This window comes from Callorhinus ursinus, unplaced genomic scaffold (genome assembly GCF_003265705.2).
Source record: "Callorhinus ursinus isolate GAN/ISIS: 27379988/994484 unplaced genomic scaffold, GSC_fseal_2.0 scaffold58, whole genome shotgun sequence".
NCBI classification, from domain to species: Eukaryota; Metazoa; Chordata; class Mammalia; order Carnivora; family Otariidae; genus Callorhinus; species Callorhinus ursinus.
Window position 1 is genome coordinate 8,666,804 of NW_027397120.1, and position 10,301 is coordinate 8,677,104.

A 10,301-nucleotide genomic window follows, 5' to 3' on the forward strand; every position below is an offset into this window, starting at 1 on the left:
GACGATGTGATTTGGGAATCAAGGGGAGAGTCTTTCCCATCCCTTCTGGTTCTGAAGGCTGCATGCGCCCTCCTTCTCACCAAACCTGTCAAGTTCACTGTCACCCCAACACCCGCTCTGGAAACATGTGTCCGAGAGAGAGGCCAGTGACTGCTCCAGGTCACGTGGGCCCTGCTTTGCCCTTCAAAGGCCCAGTCCGGCCGGTGAGGCTCACCTGGTGATCACGTAGGGCGCGAAGCATATGAGGAAGGTCCCTATGAAGGTGCTGATCTTCCTGGTGGCGCGCTGCCGCCTCCTTCTCTGCTCCTCCAGGCAGCGTTCCCGCACACTGCGCATGAGAGAGGGGAGGATGACTTGCTATTAATGAACACAGGCAGGGCGTTGAGTGCAGGGGCTCGGGGAGGAGCCAGAGAGACCTGAGGTCAAGTCCCGGCCATAGGCGTGTGAGACCTTGGACACGTGCATGACCTAGGACACGTGCGTGACATCGCTAAGCCTCAGGGTCATCATCTGTGAAATGTGCACAGTAATATAATAAAATGCCACCAAGGGCTCTTTGGAAAATTAAATGCAAAAAGCACACAGATGCACGGAATGCATTCAATGCGTAAAGCACATAAAGCAATTAACACAGTGCCCAAGGGCAAGTAAACATAAATTCTCATTGTTACTACTCATGAAATTCACTGATCACCTGCTGTATGCCAGTGCCAGAGTCTACATTCTCTGAGTAGTATCTCTAATTCTTGTCTTTACTGATATTCATCTTGCTGGGTGTGCTCGACCTGCCACGTGGGTTTCACCTGCCCTGTTTTACAGTGAATAGCATGAGCTCAGTGAAGCCAACTGGTTTGCCCAGCTGGTAAATGGAGACAGGATTTGAAGCCTTGGCTGTTTCTCAAAGCTGGTCCTTTCTACCTGGGCTGACCTGGACTCTTCCTTTCCTCCACGCCTTCAGTCCTGGATTTTCCATCCCAAAGCCTCAGCCCTGCCTGCAGCTATAGACACTGCCTTAGGGGGTCACAGGGAGAAGTCACTTGGTTCCTTCAGGGACCAAGCTCAGTGAAGCTAATAGAACGTTTAGTCTCTGGGAAATCAGGGACACAGCTTAGAGGATGGAATCAGGAGCTTGCTGCCTATGCTTCTAACCACAGCCCGGTCCTGACTCCACCAGCTCCAGGGACTTTCGAGAACTGACATCTCATGCCAACTGAGAGAAGTGGTTTGTGCAACCTATTTCCTGTAGGCACAGGGTAATTCATGAGCACCAGTGAGCTTTCCGTTACCACCATCAGAGAGCCCGAAGGGCCAGTCCAGCTGTAAGGTCTCACATGCTCCTTTCCACGGGATTCCATGTGGGCAGGTGTTTCTACTATTTATTTATTTATTTTTAAGATTTTAACTATTTGAGAGACAGAGAGCGAGCATGAGCAGGCCGGGGGGGCGGTCAGAGGGAGAGGGAGAAGCAGACTCCCCACTGAGCAGGGAGCCCGATGCAGGGCTCGATCCCAGGACCCTGAGATCATGACCTGAGCTGAAAGCAGATGCTTAACCGACTGAGCCACCCAGGCACGCCATCTACTGTGTATTTTTAAAATAAATCACATTATTCCAAAAACGCACAAGGAGGAAGACTGCAGACAGAGCTGCCCAGGATGTGGAGATAATCTGGCCGATAATATAGGCCCTTGCTATAGAGCCCCAGCTCCAGAATTAGGCCAGTCTGTTCAAGGAAAGCAAGGGGCGGAGGGAATGTGCATGAGCCAGGTTCACAAGCAGCATGAATGCCAGGGGGGCGACCTCCCCCTCCTTCCACAAGGACTACTGTTTTAACAGTGAATTAAAACGGGCCCCTGAAATTCTTGCAGGACTTCTTCCCCTTGCCTTGGAATGTAGAGTTGGGAACTGGAGTTTGGTTTTATACAAACAGGTTTCACACTGGCTGAAAAAGTATTAACCATTAAATCACACTAGTAATTAATTTATAATAACTAATATTAATAAAAAACCACATTTCTTGAGGCTTTAACCCGTCCCATCTTAGACACTTTGATGGAGATTCATGTGCGTTAGTTTATTGATGCTCACAATGTCTCTGTACATTGACGACGGATACAACTATAATCTTTTTTTTTTTTTCAAATAAGCAGATGAGGCACAGAGGGGTTAAGTAACTTGCTCAAGATCACACAGCTGGTGAGTAGTGGTGATAGGATGACCAACTTGTCCTGGGTAATCAGGACTGTCCTGGTTTTAGCACAGAAAGTCTCATATCCTGGATGCTTTGCATGGGACTGGCCCAGTTTTAAAATGGAAAACCCGCCTCCACCCAGAGCAATCCAGGACAGTCTGTTGCCCCCGGTGATAACAGGATCTGAACCCAGGCCATCTGACTTTGGAGGCTTGGGTGTCGTCTCCCAACTAGTGGGGGGTCTTCACCAACCCCTTGGGAGGCACCAGGGCATCATCTTATCCAGAAAATCTGAAGAATACAGCCAGTGGGGGAGGAGGACTGGGAGACTTCATCTGAGGTCACCCAGCAAGAGTCAGTCTTAATCTCCTGGCTCCCCATTTATACTTGGGTCTCTGCAGAGTCTTCTACCAATGTCCTCTGGCTCTCGTAACATGTGCACGATATGGGTGGGCATGGAGAGAAGGCACAAGTCCCCACCCAGGAGGTCTGGATGCCATGAGGTAACCAATTCATCTTGGTCTGCCCAAGATGGTCCTGGTTTTAAAACCCAAAGTCCTGCATCCTCAGAGAGCCCCGTCAGTACTTGGCAAACCAGGACGATGGTCACCCTAGGGCATGTGCGTTTGGTATATTCTCCATAACACAGGCCCTTTTGTTTTAATATTGAAATATATCCCCCCAAATGTTCATGTAATGGACTTGAGAATTGCTGGAGATTTGGGACCTGAGCCATCATGGTACACTCAGCCCCTGAGAGGCATAAGGCATTCTAGGTATCTCCTAAAAAATGAGCACCACATCAAGGGTACCCCAGAGAAACTGATGGTGGCACTGGGGCTGGGCCCTCCTCCCGTCTGTGACCGTGACAATGTTGTCCATTTCTCAGATGCTTCAGAATAACCCCAATGAATGAAGGAGCTCTGAGTGAGATGCCCTAGTCCCAGCTCTGCCCTCATTGCTGTGTGGCCTTGGGGAAGTCACTAAACCTCTCTGAATCTGGTTCCTCGTTTATCCAAGGGGAATTTCATAATAGCTATAACTAGAGCTACCATTTATCAGGCACAGAAATGACTCATCAGCTAGCAAGCTCTTGAGGAGTGAGGAGCTTCCTCCGGCACCCCCAGGACGGACTGAACTCCCTGCTGAGGGGCTGAGGACCCAGTTGTCTCCCCTCTCCTGGCTGCGCCAGATAGTCCTTCCTTAAAGACATGAGGAATACTTAAAAGCAGATATTGGTAAAAGCTTCGGAGGTCTTTGGGAAGAAAAACAGACATATTTCAGTGACCCGAAAGGAATAAAATAGACATTGTATAGACTGGAATGATCAGCGTCCCTACTGTACACGGTCAAAATCTGTGGGGAATAATTCTCTCTGTTCTTGCAAAGCTTTGTACAGCAGGAAGCATTGCATGGCGGGCACTTACAGACAAGTTACTTCTGTGGGTGCCTGCAGTTCAAAGCTCAACATCTGACATCCAGAAAACACCTAATCCGTCTATGTGGTATGAAGGGATGAGCCCTTAAAAAATCTCTTAGAAAATTAAGTCTCAATCATTTTTTTAAGTGACCTCCTCAAAAGAGATGATGGTAGAAACCTGTTCTGAAACCGATTTTTTTTTTAAGTGAGCCTTAAAAATCTTGAGCCAATTGGACAAAGCAAGACCATGAAAGCTGCCACTAACCTGGAGGCCTTTCTTGTTAATAGTGTGGTAGTAAGCGTGTGGCCCCAGAGCCTGACGTCTGGGTTCAAATCCAGGCTTTGCCACTTAATTGCTGTGTGGCTTTAGGCAAGTTACACAACTTCTCTGTTCATCAGCCTCCTCATCTCTAAAATGACAGTTCTAAGAGTACCTATCTCCTAGGGTCTTATTGAGATTAACATCCAAAAAGTACCTAGGACAGCGTCTGACTCAGTAAGCACTCAATAAACGCTAACCATGATTATTATCTATTCAACATGTTTACTGAATGATTACCATGTCCCAGCACTATCTTGAGCTCCAAAACCACAGGGCTCCCTCCCACTATAAAAGTCTTCTTTCTGCCCTGTGCATGTATGAGAGACAGACAGACAGAAAGACAGAAAGAGCGGCAACCAGGGGCCATGCCAGAGGAAGGAGGTCTGAGCTGACTCCTGACTCTCATGCTGGCTCTGTGACCCTCTCTGGCCTCCAGGAACCCAGTGGATACTGTCTTAATGGCCCTTGGCATGCCGCAGGTGTCTGAGGTGGATGCCGTGTCTGGGTTAGCATCCACATGGGCCTAGGCATGTCTCTGCTCTGAGACAGACTGGCTAGACCCTACAGTCACACAGTCATGTCTAGTATGGGAAACCCCCTCATCCCCCTAACCCAGCTCACAGATGGAGAAAATGAGGCTCAGAGAAGAGAGGAACTTGCCCCCCTCCCCCAGAGAGTGAGATGCTAGCAGAGCTAGCACCCAGTTACTGACTCCCGGTATGGCGCTCCTGGTCAGGAACCACACGGCTGCTTCCCCAAACTCCTGCAAGAGGACGGATCCATCTTCCCTGCCCAGAGCCCCTCCTCCCCCCCTATTTCCAGGTAAGGCCAGGAGGATGGCAGCAGAAGGAGGGCAGGGCAGCCGTGCAACCCTCTTGCTTATCATTATTGTGAAGCACAGGATGAGAGCAGCTTGCCTGCGCCCAGAACAACAGAATAAAATCACTCTGCACTTGCTCTCATTTTTTCCCCCACCACAGCTTTGCAAAACTGAGCTCCTTGACATCTTGTAGCCCTGTGAGCTGTTATTTTATTTATTTGCAGATAAGGACACAGAGGGCCAGCTGGGCTTACACCATGCCAAGGGTCCCACAATGAGTTTAGGACAGAACCAGGACTCCTGACTCCAGGATCTGGGGTGTTTCCCCCAGATCCCACTGCCCTCCATAGGATCACAGAGAAATAAGCAAGCTGCGTCTAGCCACATGAATGCATTCTCCAGATAGTTCTGGGCAGCTGGAGTCCTCAGACTTGTAGGCTGACTCTGCAGTGCAGAGGGTAAGGGGCCCCAAATTCCCCTGGCCAGCAACATCCTCCCCAAGTACAAGCAAGGGCACCAGCGTGGGGCTTTCCAAGAGCTGCCATAGGACACAGCTTCCTTGTGACAAAGAGATGGGCTTTCTGGCATCGTAACATATGGGGCCAAAGAGATGTTCCCCAGTAGGCATCAATAAATGGCAGAATGAACAGAGAAGGCCAGGAATATCTGAAGTGAATAAATGAGACGACCACAGCCCAAATCTTCCGGTCCCAGACACCACCACGCCCGGCACGATGGTCTGGGCCCTCAGTGGTCTCCAGATGACGGCAGTTGGTCCTGAGCGCATGCTCCAAGTACCCCCAGGGCAATCCAGATTTGTTTTCTGGCTTTTAAAGAGAACAAAACAAAAGGCAAGGGAACAGGCTGACCAATGGTGGAGCTGACCTTGAGTTTGGGGCCAGGATGCTGGTGTGGAAAGTCATGTCCTCAGATCTCACAAGAGGGGACCTTATCCTGGGTCCTGGATGGTGAGGCGGACTACGCCCCTCCCCACGAAATGAAGACTTCATGTGCCCACCCAGAGCCCACATCATCCATTCTAGATCAAGCTCCAAGGACCCGGAAGCCGGAATTCCCTGCCCAAATGCCCCGATCCTACTTCCAGAACATGAGCAGGCACCGTCCCCAGGCCCATCCTCCAGAGGGTGGACAATGCCACAGGTGTGCTCGCTTGGGGCCTGAGTAGTGGAGGCTCCTCGTGGTACTGGGTAGAGCCAGGGGTGGGAAGGAGAGGCAGGGGCTGTGTGCTGGGAGCCAGCTCAGCTTTCCCCACCATGGACGAGGCTGAACTCCAAGGAGCCTGAGAATTCTAAATTTGAACCCAGCCTTGCAAAGTGTTATAAATGTATACTTGTCAAGGTAGGAGGATAGAACATATTTCATTTAACAGTTTGTAAGCTTAATTTAGAACTTCTAAATATTTATATAGATGATTTATGAGCCTCTATTTGCACTTTTGTCCCATCTATAAATCTTAGGGGCAGAACCAGGCACAAGTTTTGGCTTGAAACACATCCTAGACCTGTTAAATTAGGCAAGTGCCCTTGCCCTTCTTCCCTGGGTCTCCCAATTTCCTCACCTGTAAAATCAAGGGCACAGTGAGGTTATCTCCATGGGCCCTTCCATTTCCTATGCCACAGCTTGGATGCCCTCCAGGGTGGACCCTTTAGCCAACCCTCCCTAGACCCTGATCACAAGGATGAGTGTGCTTCACCGTCCCGTGGAGAAGTCCCTGGCCCATCCCGGTGAGTGGCGGCCCTCAGCTGGACTGGGGTACCAGGGATGTCACGTCGGTGCCCCGGCACCCCACCTTTGTCCCACGTCAGGTGAAAGCCCACAACTCTCAGCACCAGGGAGAGGACCCACCAGCCCTCGTCCGGAGCTGTGGTTTGGGAGAACAGAACCAAGCAAATGGAGCAATCAGAGGACCAGGTGGGTAATAAATATTAGGAATTCTTAATTGCTTTACGAATGTCGCAACTTGAAAAACCACCACAGGAAGACAGGAGTGGGGAACGTCTCTCAGGACAGATTTAATTTAAACCAGAGGGTCTTTTGGCGTTATTGAAACCAAGGAGTCCAGCCTGCCACTCACGGGGTTAAACACTCTGTGGGAAGAGCAGGCCCCAGCAGGGAGCTTTCTGACAAACGTCACCCTGGGCCTCAGGGAACTCAAAAACGGGTCCCTCCTAATTAAGTCTCAGGAGGCCGTTAGTGAGGTGGCTGTTAAGGAAAACTTCCAGCGAGCAATGACTCCACCTCCTGCCCTGGCTGTCCAGATAAGGAAGCCTGGCTTCTGCTGATCCCCAGGTGCCCCTGGCTGTCGACACCAAACCAGCCCGGGAGGCTTGGCTGATCTTTCTGGAGCTTTCGTGCCTAGGGCTTGGAGGCTCGAGGGGCAGCCTTCTCCGTCAGACCGAGCTAGCTCTGCAGTTTCTCCGTTACGGAGAGGAAGAGTTTAGAGCTGCCAGGAAAGAAGGCTGTGGATCAGCTGTGAGGAAGCTGGTGCCCTCCTGTGTGTGCCCATCACCCACCCTCTCGCTCTGGGGACCTGACTCTGTGCAGAAGGCGGGTGGGGTTCACTGAAGGGACAGTGCCATCACATCTGCTTGCTACGCCGTAACCTCAGGCCGGCTCTCGGCCGGTGGGGTCTGTCTGAACTGGCCGAGGGCCATCCCTGCCCCAGGAGCCCTTCCCCTACCCTGGTGCAGACTAGCGCTATCCCTTGGCCCCGCACCGCCCCATGGCACTGGGAGTCGGGGTTCCTGAAAGCATCCCGGGGCTTCGAAGAGGTCAAGGTTCCCCCAGAGGGGACCAGAGGGAGCATGCTGGCCTGGAGCCAGTGACAGGTTTGCAAGAGTAGAGATGGCCTTATATCCCAAATGGGCTAAAAAGAAGCCACGGCCCCTCCTGTTCTGGAATGTGGAATGGCAGCAGGGATGGGACGTGCACTGGTCTGAATAAGAATGGATTCCTTTCCTGGTTCAACACCTTCTCTGCCTAGACTCATGGTGGGAGGGCCCATGATAGGAATCGTTCTAGTCCCGGTTGTTCAACAACATTCCCTCAGCTTCTAAAACAGCCCCAGTCAAGTCCTGGGGATGCACCTTCTAAAGTGAGGTCCTCACGCCCCGGGAGATGGCAAAGGGGAGCAGTTCTGCAATTGCGGATGCGGAGTATTTCCGAAAGCGACACTGAACCATCAACAGATGCGGGCAGTGAGTCAGCCGTGTCTTTGTAGTCAGTGTGAATGCATGTCCCCTATGACGTGCACATGTGGTGACCCATCTGTTAGACGTGCAGTCTACACATGAACACGTGCAACTGTGTGCGTGTGGCTCACACGTGTGTACACGTGGATTCATAGGCCCTGGTGTCTTTGTGCTATTGGGCATTCACATGTAAACACTGTGCATGATTCCGCGGGGAACACTCTGTGGCTGGAAGCCTTGGCCCGGCATGGAATGAGGGGCCATTCTGGGGCGAAACAGTGGACACACGCGTGCATGCCTTTGCGTGCGCACAGTAAAGTTTAAGGGCTCTTCTTTCTATTGCTCATGGGCAGAAACAACTCACACTGAAGGAACGCTTGCTCAGACTGGCACGTCCAGTCTGTCCACCTCAGCCACAAGCTTGCTTCTCCTTGGGTGGGGAGGGGCATCCACACCGTAAGGACCCAACTCCCTCACTGCCCCCAGCCACCCCCCTGAGGAGTTCTCTGTCTAGCTCACTTTCTGCGCCATCTGGAAGCCAAAGCCCCCTGATTTAGGGTCCTGGGCGACAGAAGGGAAGGCTGCCCTTCCCTGGGGTGATGAGATCTAAAACGGCAGAGTCCTCAGAGACACCACCAGCTGTTTCCTTCCTTGGGTTCCTAGTCCCATAAGGAAAACCAAGGTGAGCTCAGGACACCTCAGCTAAGAGTTTCCTCCTTCCTTCCCCGAAATGCTCCAGGGGATGGCAGGAGTTCCTAGGGAGTGGCTGCACCTGAAATGCCCACCCCGACCTGCCTTTCTGAGACAGTGGCCCGGTGAGGGTGCAGGTGGGGTGGGTGGGTTTTTCCCAGGAACCTCGTGGGTGACACTCCCCCTGCAAGTGCCTCCGGCCTCCAAGTCTGGGGGCCACAGGGCAGTGCCGTTTGGGAAGAGCAGGAGAAGCCCCCCTCGAGTTCCCTCAAGAGCCCTTCAGATGCTCCTTTAAGGATCCACAGAGGAAGGTGCAGCCCGAGGACTGTCTCACACACACAGGATCAGGAGACAGAGGCAGTGCCACACACAGAGAAAGGAAAGACCCAGAAAAGCACCATGTTCCCACAAGAGCTCTCGAGGGGCTCCCCAAGCATCTAAGCCACACTCTCAGGGCCCTCATCAGAACCCTTTAAAGGACTCAAGCAGTGAACAGAGATCACTGCCTTCTCGCGCGCTGTTTAAAGTGAAATCTACAAACACATCAAAGAAGTATCAGAGAAGTCCAACAGAGTTCTGACTCTGCTTTCTACCCCGAGGCTTCAAAAAACGTACATACTGTTTCACCCACGTTTTTGGTGGTTTGCTTTGTGGATGCTCTAAGCACCCGTCTCAAGACCGGCAGCACTTGTCCCTCCCCCGACCCGAGTTTTCAGAAGCAGGAATGGAGGCTCCGTGGCATAGGGGCCTGCTCGAGGCCACAAGCTGGGGCGTGGGGGGACACAAGAACCCCCTTCCTCCCACCAAGAGCCCTCCCCAAACTGAGCCTCCCCTCCCACAGTCCTGCCCCCGGCCCCCCCACCCTCACCTGGGGTGGATGTCGACGAGCAGCACGAGCGTCTGCATGGTGATCACGTCGATGCGCTTGCAGTGGAAGCGAGCCACCTTGAGCACCTTGAGGTACGTGCAGCAGAGCACGACGAAGGACAGCAGGAAGCTGAGCGCGTGGAAGGCGCCCGTGAAGACGGCGAAGCGCAGGCGCTCGTCCGGCCGCCGGCTGCACAGCGTGCACGACGCGTACAGCTGGTGGAAGCCGAGCCAGGACAGGGCGAGCGCGGCGGCGGGGAAGGCGAGCGCGTGCAGCCACGTGTAGGCCACCATGAGCGCGGCGTCGCGGAGGCGCATCTTGGCGCGGTAGCTCAGCGGGAAGACCACGGCCACCCAGCGGTCGATGCTGAGCGCGGCCATGCTGAGCATGGAGTTGGTGGCCAGGAAGGTGTCGAGGAAGGCGGCCAGGCGGCACAGGCGGTCCCCGGCGGGCTGCCGCTGCGCCACGACGCCGGCCAGCGTGAGCGGCATGTTGAGCACGGTGCACAGCAGGTTGCCGCACGTGAGGTTGAGGGTGAAGAGCGCCGGCGCCTGGCGGCGGATGTCGGCGCTGTGCAGGAGGCACAGCAGCACCAGCGCGTTGGACAGCAGCGAGACGCCCATCGTGCCCACCAGCAGCCCCGCCAGGCCCGCGTCCCACGAGTTCATGGTGCGCGCCCGCCGCGGCGCTCAGGGCCCGCCACCCGGCACCGCCATGGCGCCCCCGCCGCCGCTCAGCCCCGCGCCGCCGCCGCCGCCGCCGCCCCGCGGCCCCCCCC

At 53.6% G+C, this 10,301-nt stretch overlaps 1 protein-coding gene across 5 annotated transcripts in view; it reads right to left on the reverse strand.

The window, feature by feature from the left end:
- The window catches only part of GPR26 (G protein-coupled receptor 26), a 78,660-nt gene extending 68,419 nt beyond the window's left edge, over positions 1 to 10,241 (reverse strand). For 4 of the 5 annotated variants that reach the window (XM_073884665.1, XM_073884662.1, XM_025880298.2 and 1 more), the window contains exons 1-2: positions 9,524 to 10,241; positions 215 to 328 (exon numbers count right to left, since the gene is read on the reverse strand). In XM_073884665.1, the coding sequence (XP_073740766.1) occupies positions 215 to 328; positions 9,524 to 10,191 (782 nt within the window). In that variant the 5' untranslated portion in view covers positions 10,192 to 10,241. The remainder of the gene's footprint in view (positions 1 to 214; positions 329 to 9,523) is intronic. The other variant, XM_073884664.1, reaches the window with a different exon arrangement.
- Between the last annotated feature and the right edge of the window lie 60 nt (positions 10,242 to 10,301).